Source organism: Erythrolamprus reginae, chromosome 3 (assembly GCF_031021105.1).
Source record: "Erythrolamprus reginae isolate rEryReg1 chromosome 3, rEryReg1.hap1, whole genome shotgun sequence".
NCBI classification, from domain to species: domain Eukaryota; kingdom Metazoa; phylum Chordata; class Lepidosauria; order Squamata; family Dipsadidae; genus Erythrolamprus; species Erythrolamprus reginae.
In genome coordinates this window covers 76,127,426-76,149,670 of record NC_091952.1, presented here as the reverse complement: position 1 = coordinate 76,149,670, position 22,245 = coordinate 76,127,426, and the positions used below count along the sequence as shown (strand labels likewise).

The 22,245-nt window shown below is 37.6% G+C and overlaps 1 protein-coding gene across 2 annotated transcripts in view; it reads left to right on the top strand.

Moving 5' to 3' along the window:
• Positions 1–22,245, top strand: part of EPS15 (epidermal growth factor receptor pathway substrate 15) — a 77,871-nt gene that overhangs the window by 52,723 nt on the left and 2,903 nt on the right. For both annotated transcript variants that reach the window (XM_070745862.1, XM_070745863.1), the window contains 12 exons: positions 1,464–1,536; positions 7,241–7,402; positions 9,305–9,502; positions 10,401–10,598; positions 11,296–11,373; positions 12,152–12,242; positions 14,204–14,239; positions 14,741–14,868; positions 15,582–15,651; positions 18,251–18,327; positions 20,660–20,822; positions 21,365–21,531. In XM_070745862.1, coding sequence (XP_070601963.1) covers positions 1,464–1,536; positions 7,241–7,402; positions 9,305–9,502; positions 10,401–10,598; positions 11,296–11,373; positions 12,152–12,242; positions 14,204–14,239; positions 14,741–14,868; positions 15,582–15,651; positions 18,251–18,327; positions 20,660–20,822; positions 21,365–21,531 — 1,441 coding nt within the window. The remainder of the gene's footprint in view (positions 1–1,463; positions 1,537–7,240; positions 7,403–9,304; positions 9,503–10,400; positions 10,599–11,295; positions 11,374–12,151; positions 12,243–14,203; positions 14,240–14,740; positions 14,869–15,581; positions 15,652–18,250; positions 18,328–20,659; positions 20,823–21,364; positions 21,532–22,245) is intronic.

Genomic DNA, 22,245 nt, shown 5'->3' with positions numbered 1-22,245 from the left:
AATGGTAGCAGGTATAGGATAAGACATTCAGAGCATGTGATCGGGGGATTAATAAGGGAATACAGTGATCCCCCGATTATCGCGAGGGTTCCGTTCCAAGACCCCTCGCAATAATCGATAACTTGCGATGTAGCGGCACGGAAGTAAAAATACCATCTGCGCATGCGCGCCCCTTTTTCCATGGCCGCACATGCGCAGATGGTGGAGTTTGCGTGTGGGCGGCGGGGAAGACCCCTTCGGCCGCCCAACAGCTGATCTGCTCCGCAGCGCGGCAGCAACGAGGAGCCGAAGATGGGGTTTCCCCGTTGCCCAGGCAATGGAAACCCCATCTTCGGCTCCTCGCTGCTGCCGCGCTGCCGAGCAGATCAGCTGGGCGGCCGAAGGAACCTTCCCTGGGTGCCGCCCGCCGCTCGAGAGCAAGAGGGGGAGAGATAGAGAAATAGAGAGAAGGAAAGAAAGAGATGAGAGAGGGAGGAAGAGAGTGTGAGAGAGGAAGAAGCAAGATAGAGAAAGAGAGAGAGAAAGAAAGATGAGAAAGGAAGGGAGTGACGTCATCGGGTGGAAAAATCGCGATATAGCGATTCGCAATGATCGGGATCGCGAAACTCGGGGGATCACTGTACTAGAAATTTTGTGTGTGTCTGTGTGTGTGATAAATATAATACCTAAAGGGATGTATGAATAATCTAGCTAAATCCAAAGGTGCTCTTTAGTTGGGAGACATCTTTAACTCTTGGAAAAGGATACCCTCAGCTAAACCAAGGACATGTTCTCCTGTTTGGTTTGATTTACTGTTAATGAATGAAAAAAGCCGCTCTACAATTAATGTAGTATAGCTTTAGGAAAGGCTTCTATAAATGAATGTACAAAGAGGATTGTGAAATTGAACTGTTACACTTGTGGTTTTTCCCATTCACTCCATGACTGAAAACCTGCTGAAAGCTGCAGTCGTAAAGCATGGGGAAAAAATATAGGCATATACAGCATCTTTAAGATTTTATACTTCAAGTAACATTTTTATAGCAAAAAGAAGAGCTAGCACACAGGTTTCTCTCTTGCATATAATACTGTATATGCAATTCTAGTTCCAGAAGGGTTAAGTGTATGAGAGTTGATGCAGTCCCTCCCTCTTTTTTTGCCAGACAGTTGTTCCATAGCAACAGTGAGATCACTGAAGACAGTATTTCATTGATTCCCCCCCCCCCCTTTCCCCTTTGCTTTCTCTTTAAGCTGTCATTTCCACCTATCCATGACTGGGAGAGTAGACATCTTTTATATTTTAATATTTGGCCTACGTAGGGCATTCCTTTTGGCTTTTCTTTCTAAAGCAACACAATCAATCTTATAAAAATTACATGTTCAGCTATGCATTTAAAAAGAGAGACCGGTTTAGGAGGTTGGATAACTGTGCCTGGCGTTACAGATGTTCTTAAATATTCCTGCCTTATTTGTTGGTCTTCTAGGGAAAAGAACAATGTGGAGCAAGACCTGAAGGAAAAAGGAGAGACAATCAAGCAGAGGACAAGTGAAGTCGAGGTAATTTTCATTTGAATTTTCAGATTTGGTTGATATAAATAGAGCTTATTGGGGGGGGAAATGTCTTTTCAATGAATGGTTTCAGTTTTTTAGCATGTACGTTATTAGGATTTGTTCCCATTGTGATCAATATATTTCTTAGCTTCTGGACTGAAATTGATGTGGTTAATTACATGAATGTCTGTATTTTTTGAGAAATAGGTTGAGGGGGAAATGCAGTATTTTTGTTAGATGCCAATTTTGGCAGTGATGTTATAATGCAAGCACTGTGGGTACGAAAAACAGCTTGAGCTTTTGCTTGATATGAGCAAGGATTTGCATCTAGATTCATTCCTTAAAGGTGAAAATCTCTTTTAAATATAAATCCAGGTGACAGAATCAACACATCCTAGGCTTTTACATAATCATTTAATCTCTATTGCAACAAAAATAAATGTAGAGTAAAATGCAGTCTGTTATTAAAGGCTGCATAATAGTTATTTTGGATGGAGCCTTTTAAATTTATTTTAACCAGTGTTTTGTTGCTTTTGAATGGCCATTTACTGATCATGCAAAATCAAGCAGCAACTTACATAAAGCTATTTAGTTAGTTAACAGTTTTGCTACAGGTATTAATATATCTTAATATTTCATATAACAATAGCAATATAATTACCATGTGTGACATTTATCAATATTTGTCCCAATGACACCTATGAAGGGACTCTGGAAATGTCTATATATCTATTTATCTAGCTGGCTAGCTAGTCAGCTAGCTAATCTAACCCAAATATCCAACACTATCAGTATGTTCCATTGTAATGAAAAATTAATTTTAAAATGTAGAAGAAAGGCTTTAAAAGAGCAGAGTGTTACTAATGAAACCAAACAGTTTCTCTTGAATGTTCTTCTCTGATGTTGGTGATGAATAGCTTGTTTCTGTACAATTATTTCTGTAATTAGATTAATATTACATTATCATTGCAAGAATATTACATTTCTTGCAGACTTTCCAAGAAATGTATTGTAATCCAGGCAGCATAAAGCTTGTTTGATATGCTTTTCGAGGAAGACATTAACATGTTACAAGATATGATTTTTAAAAAAATATTATAGATACATTTTTGTCATGTCTTTGTACTCAAGGGCTTTAGCTAGTAACGTTCATTATCATCACTATAAAGTAGGAATGTTTACAAAACGGGAACCCAATTATTCTACCAGAATAATCAAATTAGTTGTGATGTAAGAGAATTCAAATAAAAATGGCCGAAGTTTTTATTCTGATTTCAGAACAGCCCACTCTGAAGTTGAAATTGCCGATTTTATGACTTGAAAGTCTTGATCTGCTATGAAATTAGAACCAAACATTTTAATAATAATAATACAATAAAACAAATTCTCTTAACAAGTCTTGCTTCTAGTTAAAAACATTTCACATTCAAATTGAAACCAAAGGTTTCATCGAATATAATTGTATTAGTGATATTGAAAGCTTTGCTCAAAAAGCATTCTAAATTGTGTGAAGCTTTTTGTCATTGACAAATCTTGAAATGTATTGTATCTCATTGATAGATGCTTGTATCCTGCAGTGTGTTAGCAATGTGTCTTTGGATACAGGTTGCAGGTAGCACTGGATGAATTGCAGTCATCCTGTTTCTGGACCACTCTTATGAATGATGCCCAGCAATAGCTGACAGACATCAGTTAGGAGGACATTTTATTCTCATCTGCCCTTAAAATATTTTTTCTCTAATTTAATCGGTATATTGTAATAGGAAAAGTGTCTTCTGGCAGAATATTTATTTTTATTGTGGCTATTCTGCCCATTAAGAAGAGTTGAAGATATTTCTATCTCTCTGTGTCCAATTTAATTTGATTTGTTAGTTTTTATTTTTTTATTATTATTATTTATTAGATTTGTATGCTGCCCCTCTCCGTAAACTCGGGGCGGCTCACAACAATAACAAAGACAATGTAAGAACAAATCTAATAATTTAAAAAACACTAAAAACCCCATTATTAAAAGCAAGCATACACACAAACATACCATGTATAAACTGTATAGGCCCAGGGAGATGTCTCAGTTCCCCCATGCCTGACGGCAGAGATGGGTCTTAAGAACTTTACGAAAGGCAAGGAGGGTGGAGGCAGTTCTGATCTCCGGGGGGAGCTGGTTCCAGAGGGTCGGGGCCGCCACAGAGAAGGCTCTTCTCCTGGGTCCCGCCAAACAACATTGTTTGGTCAACAGGACCCGGAGAAGGCCTAACTGGTTGCTGGGATTCGTGCGGCAGAAGGCAGTCCCGGAGATATTTTTTGTGTTTTGTGTAGTTGTACTCTTTAAATGTTGTGCACCTTGCTGTTAAATAAATTCCTAGATATTTCACTTTTTTCACTATCGAGGTGTTCATTCACTTTATTAGTTCATTCTAATGTTTATTTGACATATTTTTGACTATAATTTGGTTTTTTCCTTATTTATTTTAAGTCCAGCTACTTCTCCATATTCCTCCAGTTTTTCTATAAGTCTCAGGCCTGATTGTAGTGGTTCCTTTAAAATGAATAATTAAATTGTCAGCAAATGCTTTTAATTGCCTCTATTCTGACATTTTAATCTTCTCATTTAACATGATTTTCATTCCTTCTGGATCTTTAGACAAGTCGGCTTTTCCTTGGTATTGTAATGCTTTTTCTTCTTAGCATTGTTCATTGCCATTGTATAGATTCTTATAAAAGACTTGAATTGTGTTGTTTTTTCCCTCAATTTGATGACATATGGTTCCATCTTTATCTTTTAGAACTTGAGTGGTGGCCATACCTGCAAATACAATCATGCTATGGAAAGGATGTAAAAGTATTGGGGTATCCATAGAGAATTAACGATATTAGATAAACTATTAGTGGGGACCGATGACAAATTGATAAGGATAATATATAAATATTTATTAGATTATAAAAATGGATGAAGAACAAGTTAAGGAGACAATGGCTGTATGGGTGAAAAACTTTGGATATAGCATTGATTTGGATAATTGACAAAAACTTATAAAATGTTCTACATGTGGCATCCCCCCCCCCCCCTGACAAGATTGGCTAAAATGTTTAGCAATACATCCCTGAAATGTTGGAAATGTAAACAATCACGAGGTACATACTATTGCACGTGGTGGACCTGTAAAAAAAACTAGGAAATTTTGATTACAAATTCAGATGTGTCTAGAAAAAATGGTTGAACAATGTATAGAATTTAAATCAGAACTGTTTCTCTTAGGCATTATAACAGGTGGTTATAGTAAATGGTCAATATACCTAATACTATACATCCTGTTGGCAGCAAGAATGATATATGCTCAGCAATGGAAAAGTGAAAATACCCCTTCAGAAAAGAAGATAATAAAGAAGATATTCATATGCACAGAAATTGATAGATTAACATTAGAAATAAAAAACAAAGCATAGAGAGAATATTATGATACATGGAACAGATTTTATCAATGGCTGGAAACACAAAATGGGAGTCGGAACATGAAACAATTAGATGAAGTAGACCCTGAATGAGATATTATATATGTATTGGAATTAATATGTTGGTCAAAAATAATTGGGCAAGATTTGCAGAGTGTAAGTAGTAAGTAGTATATGTCGGCAGAGTGTAAGTAGTATATGTCGGCAGTTAGTGGGAGGGCAGAGGTCCACCCCTCAGCCTCTCCTTTATGGGGTGCTGCAGGGGTCTGTCCTCTCCCCCATACTATTTAATATCTACATGAAGCCACTGGGTGAGATCATCTGATGGCATGGGGTCAGGTACCATCAGTACACTGATGATGCCCAGCTATACATGTGATGTGTCGGTGCCTGGAAGCTGTAAGGATCTGGATGGGGGCCACTAGGCTCGAGCTCAACCCAGACAAGACCGAGTGGCTGTGGGCATTTCCTCCCAAGAACTCTTTGATCGGTCCATCCATTGTTCTGGGGGGGGGGACATTAACCCCCTCAGATGGGGTTCTCAACTTGGGTGTCCTCCTGGACCCACAGCTCAGTTTTGACCACCATCTTTCAGCTGTGGCCAGGGGGACCTTCACCCAGGTCCGCCTGGTTTACCAGTTGTGGCACTATTTGGACCAGGAGGCTCTGCACACAGTTTCTCAGGTCCACATCACCTCCCATCATGATTATTGCAATGCTCTCTACATGGGGCTACCCTTGAAAACTGTTCGGAGAATACAAATAGTCCAGAATGCAGCCATGAGAGCTGTCATGGGTATACCTCGGTATGCCCATATAACACCTTTGCTCCATGAGATGTGCTGGCTCCCTGTTAGTCTCTGGGCACAATTCAGGGTGTTGGTTATTACCTATAAAGCCCTACACGGCTCAGGGCCAGACTATTTACGGGATCACCTCCTGCTATATACCTCCCAGAGACCAATAAGAACACACAGAGTTGGCCTCCTCCAGGTTCTGTCGTCAAAGCAATGCAAGTTGGCGGGACCATGGGGAAGGGCCTTCTCAGTGGCCGCCCCGGCTCTATGGAAGCAACTACCCCCCGATGGCCGTACTGCTCCCATCCTACTGGCCTTCCGTAAGGCCACAAAGTCCCGGCTCTGCCGGCAGGCCTGGGGGGCCATGAATTAACAATTGACAGGGCCACATTGTATGAATGGTATATATGTATAGGATATGACTGCTTTATATTAATGGGTTTTTTTTAATACAGGGTTTTACTTAGTTTAGACTATGCAGTGGCACCTCTACTTACGAACTTAATTCGTTCCATGACCAGGTTCTTCAGTAGAAAAGTTTGTAAGAAGAAGCAATTTTTCCCATAGGAATCAATGTAAAAGAAAATAATGCGTGCGATTGGGAAAACCACAGAGAGGATGGAGGCCCTGTTTCCTCCCAGCGGATTCCTAGAGGGGCCCCACAGAGGCCTCTCCCTGCCTCTCTGCCTCCCGGTTACAGCTTCGGAGGCTCGGGTTTGTAAGTGGAAAATGGTTCTTGAGAAATGACCAAAAAATCTTGAATACCCGATTCTTATCTAGAAAAGTTCGCAGGTAGAGGCGTTCTTAGGTAGAGGTACCACTGAATTTGACTTCTTTTTTATTGTTCGTATCTATTTGTATATTATATTTATATTATTATTGTAAGCCGCCCTGAGTCCTTCAGGATTGGGCGGCATAGAAGTCGAACGAATGAATTAATGAATGAACGAACAAATGAATAAATAAATAAGTTAATTGTTTTTCACTTTGGTTGTTATGGCAGATGATACACCAGGATAGTCACATTGTGTCTGATATACATATATGTAATTATTAGAAATTTTTTTTTTTAAAAGACAACACTGATTGAAATGTTTCTACCCACTGAATCATACTACATTTGCTACTAAGAAAAAAAATTTCTCAGTTATTTTTATTAAGTATTGCTTTTCTTTAGTTCATCCATTTCATTTCCTTTCCTATCCCAAATCCTTCCAAACTCTATTTTCATTTACTTTTGTCCTTTTCTGTGTGTATCCTATAAATTTCACCTGGCTTTGTTCATGATAATCCTTGTGAAATATGTGTGCTGAGACTTCTTTCTTTTTTTCAATTTTTCGAATATGTACCTACCTGTTCACATCCCCTCCCCTCCATCTTACATGAGAAAGTTTAAATTGTTACAACATCATGTGGTGGATGTTTTAAGAAGAAATGCAGGCCTGTATTTTTTCAATTTTCAGGATCTTCAAGATGAAGTAAGGAGGGAGAGCAATAACCTGCAGAACCTTTTGACTCAGAAGCAGGAGGCAGAAGAAATCCTGAATGGTCTAGATGAGGAGAAAGCCAAGTTAGAAGAGCAGCTTAGTATGATACGGCAGAAATGTATAGAAGAAGTTGATCTTGTGAGTATTTTTATCACAGCTGTAGAAAGCTGCGTTTTCCTCATTGTTTCACTGGGACTGGCATATCTGTGATGAATATACTTAGGGATTCTTTGTTTATTGCATGGAAATACAGTAGTATCTCATGATACGAATCCCTCGTCTTACGAACAACCCGAGATACGAACCCGGGGTTCAGAAATTTTTTGCCTCTTCTTACAAACATTTTCCTTCTTACGAACCCGCCGCTGCCGCCGCCGAGAAGCCAGGGGGCCTCTCAGCATCCTCCTGAACCCGAACGCCAAACCTGAACTTCCGGGTTCGGCGTTTGGGTGGCCGCCAAGAAGCCCCCGGCTGTTTCAAAAGACGACAGCTGGGTGGCGGGGCTTCTCGGCAGCCTCCCAAACGCCGAACCCGGAAGTTCGGCAAAAGTTCAGGTTCGGGAGGTCGCTGAGAAGCCCCCCGGCTGTTTCAAAAGGTGACAGACGGGTGGTGGCATTTTTTTGCGTTTGTTTTTTTTTCCGTTGCACAGATTAATTGATCTTACATTGTTTCCTATGGGAAACAATGTTTCGTCTTACGAACTTTTCATCTTACGAACCTCCCCCGGGAACCAATTAGGTTCGTAAGACGAGGTATTACTGTAAATGTATTAAAAATGAATAACCTCTCCATTGTTGATTTGTTTGCTGTGGGAGTTGGACTACTGTTAGTACTCTGTTGTGTTACAGGGTTCAGAGTTTTAAGCATTTAATCAATTTATTCATTGTGGAAGCTATAATTAATTGTTTTTGTATTGTCATGTCTGATCTTTATTAATTAACCAAAGAAAAAATTAATCAGAGAAAAAAGAAAAAAAGAGCAACAATTTAACCACCATATTCAGTAAGGAAAGAGTAATAGTAGCTCCACATTTCTGGGACATGAGGGGGCTGAGACTAGAAGGCCCTACTCTTCTGTAACAATGCTGATGCTTTGGAACAGCTTTCTACAGAGGTCTTTGCTTCCTCCCTTTTGGCCTTCAGGAAACTATTAAAAATGGAGTTATTCCAGAGGGCATTCTCTTAATTTAAGCATTACATCACCTTTATGTGATGTTTTCAGTAAAAGACTACTATATTTCATTGAAAACTTTCATACATAATCTCTCTTTCTAAGCATCAATTTATAAATCAATCAATCATAATTGTTACAAACAAAGAGAGAAAACTACTGAGACAGGAAAATCTGGGGATTTTTCCCAGGTTATGCAAAGAACAGGAAACTCAAGTCCACTCTAATTTATTTTTTAAATTTGAGAATAAACAAACATGAAGTGTGCAAGAGGAAGGAAGGAAGCCTCTGGCACACTTTCAGTTCCCCACATCATGATTTTGCATTTCAGGAATATTTTATCTGGACCACCTGGTAAAATGACACAGCAAGAATAATGTTTATGCATTACAGCTTTTTTTTTAATATGCCATGAAAGCATTAGAATGGAATATAAGTGGAATATTTTTTTATTAATTTATTTCTATCTCGCCTTTATTATTTTTACAAATAACTCAAGATGGCGAACATATCCAACATACTTTACTCCTCCTATTTTTCCCACAACAACCACTCTGTGAAGTGCGTTGGGCTGAGAGAGAATGATTGACCCTGCTTTCTACTCTGGTGCCTTAACCACTAGACCAGCAGTAGGCAAAGTTGGCCCTTCTATGACATGTGGACTTCAACTCCCAGAATTCCCAAGCTAGCATGATTGGCTCAGGAATTCTGAGAGTTGAAGTCCATAAGTTATGGAAGAGCTAACTTTGCCTACTCCTGCACTACACCAAATTGGCTCTGATACACTTCTGGTTTGGTTAGCTCTTTCTTGTTAAAAATATTGGTGGAGAGAACCGCTAGCTAGTTTTAACTTCATCTTTCACTGTATAGATTACATCTCTAAAAAAAGAAATAACAGAGCAAGAATCAAAGATCTCTGGATATAAGGATGATTTGATTAAAGCCCAAGAAGAGCTCAGCAGGCTACAGCAAGAAGCTTCAGAGTTAGAGAAAAATGTGGAGGAAGGAAAATTGCAATTAGCACCTCTCCAGCAGGATCTTCAAGGCTCCCAACAAGATATAACTTCAGTAAGTCCCTCTGAAATTGTTATTTTCCATTATGTTTCCATGGTTGGATTTCCTCAGTTACAAGTGTTGTTCTATTACTCTACATTTAACTAAGAAATAAACCTGAATTCAGTTGTAAAAGCTGAATTCCTCCTGTTCTGGCTTTGTGTGTCATTCATAATAGAATATTTTTTAATAATAGATACTCAATTTCATGTACTATAATTCAGATGAGTGTGCATGTGTGTATTTATGTTCTGTTTTATATATTTAAAGTTTTATATGTCATCCATAACTATTTTAGAAGTTTGTGTTTTGCAATATACATAACTGCTTTTTATTGATAGCAGTATTGAGCAATTTCTTTTTGCAATTCTCCAAAACCAATTTATCAATCAGAGTTGATGTTTGTACCTCTGCTTTTCTTTTCTGTTCTACTGTAAAGATAAGTAATCATGAATGTGAGTAATTTAAAAATTGTAGTCAAGCTTGTTAATGGCCTGTAGATTGATAGTATTGTTCCTTTTTCTCCATAATTTTTTAAAATCAGATAAACGTTGCCAGTTATTAACCAATCAAAGATGTTGCTTTCTTTATACAATATTTCATTAGCCTGTTTAGTTGTAATCAGATGCAAACTACTGAGATATTTGAACCAAAAGTCATGCAATTGATCATCCCCATGTCTAGTTTTGAGTCCTTTTTATTCGATTTTTAAACATTTCTGCTTTTATAGTCAGTTCTTCTATTTGATTTTTAGTAAATTCATATTCAAATATTTTTATTCTAATCTTTTTGAGTTTCCATATAATATTTTCAAAACTAGATTGTTTCTTTTCAATTTTCAGAATTTTTATTGCCATTTATTCTTTGGTAGAATATGTATGTATTATTTATGTATGTATTTACATATTATTAGGCGCAAGAAAAATTGCTGGAGCTCAAACAGTTCGAAAACAGCCAGTTCAACTGGGAAGTCCAACCACGTGGCATATTAATCAATGGAAATGCAGATCATTCTAGCCTCAGCAACAGCAGCAGTGAAACTGTTAATCTAAATGAGAATGCTGAAAGAGAGAATCCAGCAGATGCTGAACAAGTAAATTATGAAACTCCTGTGAGTGGTGCCTGGATTATTTTTTTAAAAATCTGTTCAATTGTGTAGTGAAGTTTGAGTTTCAATGCGATAAATAAAATATACCAAGTTTTGTTCTAGGACAAGTCCAAAATATGTAAATTGATTAATTAATCAAAGTATTTTTGGATAACTTATTACTAACTACCTGGTTTGGAGATTTCAAAGAAGGTAGAATGTATTGTTATATAGAGCGGGTTTTTGGGAAGGGGGAGTTGCCTTAACATAGAGTCCAGCATAATATTAGAGAAGCAGTGTAAGTGCCATAGATTTTCTTCTTCCAAAAGAAAAAATGTGAATGATCTCAATTATTTCCAGTACACAGTTTGCAGTGTTATTTTTAGCTTATAGATTTTATTGAACAGGTAACAAGAGTTTTATATTGCTGCCTTAGTATTTGCATCCTTTTATACAGTGTATAAAAGTTATATAATATAAAACGTTTATTTATAACATTTTCTTCTTAACATGATTAAAAGAGTTTGTATGAGCATTATTAACACTAAAAATTACATGTCAGAGTTATTCCCATTATGAAGAATGCCATCTCGGAATGACATGATACAGATTTGTCGAGCCAATTTTACTTAAATAAGTCACCAGGAAAAAAAAAATATCCAAACTGTAGATTGGTGTTGTTGGGAGAACTTATATGTCTGATTTTTCCCCCCCATGAAAGGCTAGAAATAGTCCTGAAACAACACATGTAGATGCAGAAACGGAAAAAGAGGAACTGCCATCGGATGTTACAAAAAAAGTACGTTTAAACAGCATTTTAATATACAAATTCAAGAAAGCATCTACATTTTTTAGGCTGATGTGATATCATTGTGAAGTCAAGTAAGATAAGCTCCTTAAATATATGCAAGAACCTATGCAGGTAGTCCTCGACTTAACAACCACAATTGAGCCTCAAATTCTCTTACTAAGTGAGACAGTTGTTAACTGAATTTTGTCCCATTTTACAACCTTTCCTGTCATAGTTGCTAAGTGAATCACTGCAGCTGTTAAGTTATGATGCAATTGTTATATGAGTCTGAGTTCGCCATTGACTTTATTTGTCAAAAGGTCACAAAAAGTGATCACATGATCCTGGGACACTGTGACCATCATAAATATCAGTCAATTGCAAAACATCAAAATTTTGATAAATTACCATGGGGATGCTGCAACAGCAATTGACTCATATTTATGATGGTTATGGTACAAGGAGTAGGGTTTTTATCCCATTATCCCATAAGTATCCTCCATATGAGGCCATATGAATAAGGCAGATTAAAATAATTTGTATACTAATGCTAAAACTGGAGGATCCATAAGCAGAAACCCACTTACCAATATTCAGGATCTGAGCTTGTTTATTTTGATGTAATTACCCTAAGGTTAATTACAAATGTCTCAAGGTCCTTTTTTATTGATTTAATTAATTTGGGGAACTAATTTATCTTTAGTTAGACTTAGGAGAAAGAGGTGACTTGTATAATAGAATGAATGACAATATATTATTTTAAACAACATATTTCTTCTTCTTCTAGGAGGATCTAGTAAATGAAGACTCCCCTCAACCCTCTGATCAGACAACAGAAGCCAACTTGGACTTTTTTGAGTCTGATCCCTTTGTTGGTAGTAAGTATGTTCAGTTTTCTTTCCCTAATAACTTATTAAGGAGTCATAACGATACTTCAATTGACCTTTAAACTAAATACCCAGTGAGTCACCTTAATTTCACTGGATGCCTTTAGAGAACCTTTTGACCAGAGTAGATTTTTGCAAGGCGATTGAACTAAATCAATTTATAGAAGGTTTTATTAGATGTTAAGTACAATAGTCCTCAACGTATGACCATTATTCACAGTTACAACCTTTGCAGCATCTCCATGATCAAAATTCAGATGCTTGGCAACTGGTTTAAACTTATGAGTGGTTCATACTTATGACCGTTGCAACATCCCAGGGTCACATGATCACTTTTTGCAACCTTCTGACCAGCAAAGGCACTGGGGAAGCCAAATTCATGTAATGACCAGGTTACTAACTTATGAGCTGCAGTGGTTCACTTAACCACTGTGGCAAGAAATGTCATAAGATAGGACTAAACTCACTTAACAAGTCCTCGCTTAACAACATAATTTTCGGGCTCAGTTGTGGTCATAAGTTGAGAACTATATTATTGTCCCCAATTAAATTTTCCTTGTTTAAAAGCTTTGCCTTTAAAAAAACAGAGTGCTAAATAAAGGCTAAATAACTGAAGATCTAACTATTGTTGCTCAATTGATGTCAGATCCACTAGATCAGGGGTCCCCAACCACCGGGCCGCGGACAAGTACCGGGCCGCGGGGCATGCTGCACCGGTCCGTGGAGTCAGCAGCTGCCGGCCCTCATGCCGCCACCCCCCTCCCTCCAGCGCTTCGCCTCCCGCCAGGCAAGAGGCCTCGGGAGGCAGGTTCTGCCGGCCACAGGACAATGGATGGGACAGAGGGGCGGGAAGGACCGAGAGGCTCAAGCCTCTTTTGGCTTCTGCCGCGGGGCGCTTTTGCGTTTTTGGCTGGGGGGAGGCAGGAGGGCCAGCCTGACCCCCTCTCTCCAGCGCTTAGCTCCCGCTGGGCAAGAGGGCTTGGGAGGCAGGTTCTGCCGGCCACAGGACGATGGCGGGAAAGACCAGCACCCCCAGGCTTAATCCCACCCCCAACCACGCCCCTTTCCGCCCCAACTGGGCCATAGAAAAATTGTCTTGCTGAAACTGGTCCCTGATGGAAAAAACGTTGGGGACCACTGCACTAGATAACCTAGACCAATAACACATATTCAGAGTCACTTTGGATAATGAAATGGGCAGCATGTAAAAACTCCACAGGAAAGCTAAAACAGGTTTTGAGATCCGCTATAATGAGATAACTTGCAAGTCTGATGCTATACCTCCTCCTCTTCCTCTTTAAAGTTGTGAACTTTTCTTTCTGATCCCAATTCTGAATGTCATTTATTTATTTATTTATTTGGCAAGTATGTATTGGTGATATACAAAGGTATACATGACGTTTATATACATGATACTAGTAAAAGAGAAACATTAGGACAGGGGACGGAAGGCACTCTGGTGCACTTATGCATGCCCCTTACTGACCTCTAAGGAATTGGGAGAGGTCAACAGTGGATAGTCTAAGGGTAAAGCTTTAGGGATTAGGTGATGATACTGCAGAGTCAGGTAGTATCTGGTTGCTTTAGATTTAAAATACATTTTACCTCTTGTTCCATTGCCAAAGATTTCAGCTCTGACAAGGTGATCTTCCTTAGTTGACCTAGTTCTTCATCTCTATAGTTAAGCTACATTTGTCTCTCTTTCTGTTTGTGGATAGTAAAATTTCTAGTGGGCAAAAGCCCAAATAGTTATCAGTGGATATTAGTGAAGAGTTTTTTAAAGCTATTACTGTATCTAGGGAAGCCTTTTCTGCTCTTTGGAAAGCTCCATGACCCTGTTCCCCAAGGGGCTCAGCCACAGAATAAAATAAATATAAACCTATATACATAGCCTGATATTCTGAACAAAGCTGAAAAAGATTTTGATGGACAGTGTTTTACTTTCTAAATAGATGATCCTTTCAAGGATGATCCGTTTGGCAAGATAGGTGAGTATTTGTTTTCTTTCTTTTAACCTTTGAAAAGCAGAATTTTTAAGATATGAATCCATAATTTAAAAATGTTAAGAACTGCATAACAGGGGTGGAATTCTTTATTTGTAAAAATCCTCCCGATATTTTGATTTCAGTTAATATATCAACAAGCTAGAATGATGGAATTTGTAGATTAAACATTTGAGTGGAAGGGGAGACCATTTTAGAAAAGACTCATGTACATTTAAACATTGAAGTATGTTGAAGTAGTCTTTACTTTGAGGAGCTATATGCAACATGGAATATTAATGTTCTAGTTGATAAATACATAAAACAGCAATATTTTATATCTCTGAGTCCTCGGAGAGGGGCGGCATACAAATCTAATAAATTATTATTAATATTAATATAATATTAAAGTTGGGCACATTTCATAGTTTTTGTGATAAATATTTACAATAGCAAACAACTAAGCACAGCTTCTAGTAACATTGTCTTCACTTCGCTGTCTTTAAGATCCTTTTGGTAGTGATCCATTTAAAGGTTCAGATCCTTTCGCTGCTGACAACTTTTTTAAGCAGTCATCTTCAGATCCCTTTGGGAATATCGATCCCTTCAGTGCAACAAACAACAATAATTCCGCAGTAAGTTTGAGAAATGAAATTAGTATTATTGTGTGTACAGAGTATTTGGTATGAAATTTATCCATTAGGTTTTATATAAACATTGCATGTTCCTTGTCCTCGGCACAGATATATTTCACAGACTTTAGACGTTTGACCTTTTATTTGCACAACTGCATCATGAATCGTTGAGATCACCTGAAAGCTTGTCTTAGACAACCTCTTGGCATTTAATAAAATCTAGAATTATTAAATAGTATTAGATTTTACAATGGTTAAATATAATTGTTGTGTCTTAGGAAGTTCTCAAAACAACTATTCTCCATTTTCCTTTTATTTTAGGATCAATAGATCATTTAATTCATGGCCCATATAATTTAATGTGTTACATTTGCAGAACCCTAGGGTAAAGAATATTGGTGTTTATAGACAACCGGAGATAGAATATTGACATTCTTTACAGTGTTGGTGTTTTAATAACTTCTGAATGGATACTAGTTGGATACTAGCAGCCATCCATGAAGCATTATAGATGCTTCAAACAGAATAAAATTTATTTTGTATTGAAGTTTTGAAAATAACTTTTTGAAAAGCTAAATACTGGAATGTCTGGAAATAATGTATTTTAAATAACATGAGTATAGTTTAATGTTCATTTAAATTTCTTTTAATGCTCAAGCAAAAATAGCATGTTTGATTTTAAGGTTTTGCATTTAATGAATTTTAAATTTTAGACAGAAACACTGAAACATAATGATCCTTTTGCTCCTGGAGGAACTGCTGTGACTGCATCAAGTGATCCAGGTAAGAAATTATAATGACACTCTTAATTAATTTGAAGTGTGAGGCATATTTGGATTTTTTAGCTGTTTACTCAAAATGGCTCCCACAGTGGCCATTGATCAGCAAAGATGCTTAATTGGAAAGCAGAGGGAAGACAGTTCCTACAAAACCTCCTCAATCATTATAATCAGGCCCAACTTATTTTACTTTTTTTCCTTTTATTTCCAAGGTACGTTTGCTCATTTACAGAATACTAGATTAGGGCTAGCATTCATTGTTAAGGATGCTACTGAAAATAATTTTCCTTTTAAATTCCTATTAGATTAAAAGAAAGTTAGAGGGGAATCTGATAGATACCAAGTAATGTGTCCATAGGAGTTTGCTGTCCATAGGCTATGTCAGGGGTGTGCAAATTTTGGCAACATTAAAATTTATGGACTTCAGTCTCAGCCAGCCATAGTGCTGGAACACACAACACACACACTCACACACAGAGACTAAGCTTTGTTATTCCCCCAATTTAATTGTATTACATGTACTGCATCTTTTTAGGTTTCTAAAAAGCATCAAGCTTTTAATATAATTACTTTATTTTTCAATCAAAACTAAACAGTTAAAACCATTGTGTGATGCGTTTCATAATTTTAGGCATGACTATCTGCCCAATACATTTTTGTGTTCTCTTAATTTAGACTAACTTCTGTAAACATGCTAAATTTGATTAGTTTCAACCCAAGAATTATAGTTCATTTCTTAGTGTTAAATGTGATTAGCATCAAAATAAAATATGATTAGGTAATGGAGGAATTTGGGATACTGATTTTCAGAAATATTTGATTCTCTGAGGTTTAATTATTATATTTTGAACACATCAAATGTGACAAAATTGTCATGCCTAACAGCAGAGTGAAACAACGATTTAAACATTTTAAGATCTAAGGAGTTATTTAAGCTTCCAGCATCTGACAGAAGCTTTTATAGTCAAAACTTTTCTGGATACTCCCCTGTTCCTATTCTTTCCCAATCAGAAGTAACATTTTATTGTTATCAGAAAATCTGTTTATGTATAACTCTAAGTTGAGAGCTGAAGTTTTCATAGCTGAATTTCTATATGCTGGTGTTTTCAGGGTTAAATAAAACTAAATTGCTCTTCTAGTTCAGATGCTGCCTGGGCTGAGCTACTGTTTTTTCCTTATCAACTCTTCTCAGATCATAAAGTAATATCACCTGAGCCACTTCATCACCCCTCTCCCCCCCAAATTGATCAAATAATTCATAATATTACATAAAGTTTTATTAATGCAGATCCCATATTGAAATTCAAATTTTGGAAAATTGAGTCAAGATGTGCAATGTGTTCTGAATAGAATATATTCCTTAAGAATTAGACTTAAGTGCAGTACGGAGTTTAAATTTAGTGTTTTTCTTGAAACTTCAACCACAAAAGACAATCTAGAAGGCTGGACTTCAATAGTACAAATTTGTTGATAATGAATATATGTAGCAGAAGAATGGCAGTACCAGGGGAAGAGTTTTTAAAAGGGACCAGTCTGCAGTCCCTATTTAGCCACACATAGGCTGTCTAATCCCTTGAGGATAAGATTCCTATGCATAGGCTGTTTAGCAATAAATCAGTTTAATTGGATCTTATAGCATTTAGCATTTAGACTTATATACCGCTTCACAGTGCTTTACAGCCCACTCTTAAGCAGTTTACAGAGAGTAAGCATATTGCCACCCAACAATCTGGGTCCTTAATTTACCGACCTCGGAAGGCTTGAAGGCTGAGTCAACCTTGAGCCTACTGAGATTCGATCTGCCAAACTGCTGGCAGTCGGTGATCAGGAGAAGTATCTTGCAGTACTGCATTCTAACCACTGCATCACCGAGATTCTTTATGTGTGGACCTGGTCTTTCGCACTTGACCCTATGTCTTATTATGTAAACATCCAAACCTCTCCTTTCATGCTGCCTGGAGCTTGTATCAAGATGCTATTGCTTTCGTGTTGAAATAATTAGCTGACAACATCATTGTTGCCCTGGAGACACTTGGCTGGGGGCTCTTTTATGTCTCTGCCCACTAGTGGTACCTATTTATCTAGTTGTGTTTGCACACTTTTGAACTGCTAGGTGGGCAGGGGCTGGAGTGACTGATGGGAACTCACGTTGGGTCTCGAATTGGGCTTGATGATTATCAACCCCCTGTTCTAACCAAGTGAGCTATCAGGCTTTTTTCCCTATTCAGATCAATGAGGTTACAATTTGATGGGTATACCTTGGGAGGATAGGCTCCATGTGGTTCCTGTGCATTCTGAACTTCCCAGTTTAGCTATTAAATAGGTAAATTATTCATTTGGAATATAACCTAAATCAACAAGAAGAAACCTCAATTGTTCTGAAATGCTATTTTTTTTACAGTGATTATAAGTGCTTCTGTGAGATTTGCACGTTTTTGTGAGATTGCTGCAAAATTGTTTTTGATCTTTTACTTTTTGATGCAATGCTTATTACTATACAAACACAAGCCTGATGCCTTTGCCACTGCACTAAATTAGCTCTTATTAAATCTTTGCATTGGATTTACCTTCTTTTTCTTTATGTTTTCCTTTGCTTACTTCAGCTACAGATCCCTTTGCATCTTTGTTTGGAAATGAATCATTTGGCTGTGATTTTGCTGATTTCAGCACTTTGTCAAAGGTAATTTGAAATGATTAATGCTTGTGGATAAAGCATAAAATTACTCAGGAAGAAAATAAAACTTCAGCAAACATTATTGAAATTTAAGTAACTTGAGTCTCATTTTTAACTATGTCTCATTAACTTTGGGATTGTTTCCTTAATAAAAGCATTCTGGTTAATGGGAAATTACATCATAGGCACTTGTTCATTAGCTCAGCGGTCCAACTTTTGCGGCTTGGCAGTCCTGGGGGGGGGAGGGGAACTTGGTCACATGAGCAGCAGTCTGGCATATATGCGCACACAGCTCGACTGCAAGTTGAGCTATGTGCATATGTGCTGATCTCCTTTTGCAAGTCAAGCTATACATGTGCCAGTCCGCCTCTCGCATGGTCCGATTCTGAGTAGGCTATGGCCCAATAGTAGGCCATGGTCGGAGGTGAGAAACCCTGCATTAGCTGATTTTGATCAGTTGATTTTTTTCCCTTCAATTCTCAAAATATAATCTTTGGAGTGGTCAAGATTCAACTTATTTCTGATAATTCAAATTATATTTGATAATTCATTAAGCTAAGCCAGACTTGAATTTGTTGCAGCAGGATTGAAAAAGTGAAATTGAATGAGCAGTCCCAATCATTCAATTTAATATCATCATTACAGGAAATCTTATAGCAGGAACACAACTTTGAGGGTGACACCAACATGGACAAAATGCCATATAATAATTTTACACAAAATTAAATTTTCCAAAGCCATCCAAACCTGTACCCTTCATTTCAATCAAAAGGACTTTACAGTGGCAAACATCTATCATTAATATTTAATAAACTTATAACAAAGATGAAAGCTCTGAATAGCTATAGAAATCATTACCTTTTGAAGGACCCCAAATTCTTATCATACATACATCTTCTCTGTGTTTAATGACTGTAATCCATTTCTTAAATCAGAAGTAAATGATTCAGGGAAAAGACATGTCGCAAAGATCACTGCTTGCTGCCATCCTTATCTGGATAAAATTCTTTTATGCAGCATTAATGTCTCCCCAGTGCACATGATTGTCAAATATAGAAATTTGCATTGGTTGGCAAATGATATTCAAATAATAATTATTATTATTGCCATCATACTTGTGAATAATTGATAAACAAGATATTGCTGAAGGAGCAGTGGCCTTTGTTTTGTCCTATAAATGCACAGTACTATAAAATTGGGAACTTCAAATAGTAGCTCTAGGAAAAATATGAAAGTATGCATGTATGATTAGGGAATTCTTTATATTAAAGGATGTGCATACGATCATGTAGTCCTCAATTTATGGCCACAATTGACCCCCAAATTTATGCTGCTAAGTGAGAAATTTATTAAATGAGTTTTGCCCCATGTTATGATTTTTGTTGCCACGTTTGTAAAGTGAATCCAATGCAGTTGTTAAACAATTAACAATTGTTAAGGCTTCCCCGTTGATTTTGCTTTGTCAGAAGGTTGCAAAAGGTGGATCATATGATCCCAGAACACTGAAACCATCATAAATGTGGGTCAGTTGTCAAGCATCCAAATGTAAATCACACAATCATGGGAATGCTGCAATGATCATAAATTTGAAAACTGGTCATAAGTCACTTTTTTCAGTGTGGTTGTAACTTGGAGCGGTCACTAAGCAAGCTGTTGTAAGTCAAGCACTACCGGTACTTTAAAAGTGAAAAATGTGATTAAAGCATGGCTTTATGGTGGACAACTGTGGCCGATGGGAATCAAGTAATGATATGGAGCTTAGCAAATAGCAGTTGGGAGCAACACTAGCATGAGGCTTATAATGATCAGTAAATAAAACAAAAGACCCCAAATTTGTGCATAATTGTATTGTATTTATTGTATTTGTATTTATTAGATTTGTATGCCGCCCCTGTCCGAAGACTCGGGGCGGCTAACAACAATATAAAAAGACAATGTAAACAAAACTAATATTAAAAATAATCTAAAAACCCCCAATTTAAATAACCACTCATACATACAAACATACCGTGTATAAACTCTATAAGCCTAGGGGGAAGGGAAATTTCAATTCCTCCATGCCTGACGACAGAGGTGGGTTTTAAGGAGCTTGCGAAAGGCAAGGAGGGTGGGGGCAACTCTGATATCTGGGGGGAGCTGGTGCCAGAGGGTCGGGGCCGCCACAGAGAAGGTTCTTCTCTTGGGTCCTGCCAAACGACACTGCTTAGTCGACGGGACCCGGAGAAGGTCAACTCTGTGGGACCTAACCGGTCGCTGGGATTCATGCGGCAGAAGACGGTCCCAGAGATATTCTGGTCCGATGCCATAATGGAGTTTATTTCCTGTCTTTTTTTTTAAGACAAACAATGAGGATCCTTTTAATTCATCTGCACCAAGTTCCATTAACAATATAGTTATAACAAAAAACATGTTCGAGGAAGCTCCAGTTAAAAATGAAGATATTCCTCCTGCTTTGCCTCCTAAAACTGGAACACCTACCAGACCTTGTCCTCCCCCACCTGGTAAGACAGCATTAAATCTATAAATGCTAAGGTTTATATGGAGCTTTTTTTCAGATGTGATGAAACTGTAAAAGGAGCATCCTATATTTTCCTGACATTCTGTAATAAAAAAGGCCCAATTTAGTTACAAACTAAATTTCATTTTTTGTAAAAAAAAGAAGAAAAAAAAGAAGGGGTGGTGGTGGTTGTTTTTTAAAAATGTCCAGTGCAATAAATTATAAAAGAAGCTGTTATTTTGTATTGTTGTAACAGTACTATAAAAATCAAAATTTAATTTGATAAGGATGGCTGATTTGAAACACTTTGAATACGAACACTGTGATTTGAATTAGATGACTAACTCTCATTTTATATGTCCAAAAGCATCTAAGTAATGAAAATTGTGGCAAACATCATCTACTCTCCAACTCAAAACCCTCATTCTGTAACTTTAGAGTAGTTTAGAAAATTACGAGTTTAGGATAATGCAGCATTGCTTATACTATCTACTGAAAAAATTATTGTCGTGTTCATAATTATGCTAACTGGTTCTTTTGGTGTAGGAAAAAGACCTATCCACAAATTGGAGTCTTCAGAATCTTTTAAACTGAATGATCCTTTCCAGCCTTTCCCAAGTTCCGATGGTTGCAAAGGACAGGAAGTTGATCCATTTGCTCCTAGTGGAGTAGGCAAAGAGATGGAGTCCAGCAATTTTGCTAATTTCAATGCTGTAAGTGTGGATATTCATTCAAATAGTTATTGTTTTGCAAGAACAGTGAATGTTCCTATAAACCTTGAAGATAGGAATGAAGTAACCTTGAAGTAATCTCTTATTTAAAGAATATATCACGATCTATTTGGAGACAAATAGCTTGTTGTTAGCCTTCCAGTAACACATTAATCTAGCCATGATTGCATGCATTGCATATATCAATGATGGTGAACCTATAGCACTCCTGCAACAGCTGGCAAGCGGAGCCATATTGGGGGCACATGAGACTTTGTCCCGTTGCAGCTCCAACGCTTATGCGCACGCTTGGCCAGCCAGTTTTTGGGCTTTGGAAATGATGTTTTGTCATCTGGACGCTTCAGGGAAGCTGCCCTGAAGCCCTGGAGGCAAAATAATCCCCCAATGGACAAAGTGGAAGTTCAGAAAAACGCACTTACGATTTGCCGTTGTACTGTTTTTTGCACTCTGAAGGGTTCAGGGAAGCTTCCTGAAGCCTCGGAGTGCAAAAAACAACATAATGGGCAAACCAGAAGTGTGTTTTCCAAACTTCTGATTTGCATGTTTTGCTGTTTTTTGCACTCCGGAGCTTCAGGAAGCTTCCCTGAACCCTCCAGAGTGCCAAAACCAGCACAACGGCAAATCGGAAGTGCGTTTTCCCGAACTTTGTTTACCTGTTTGGGCATTTTTTTCATCTACCAGGCTTTAGAAAGGCCT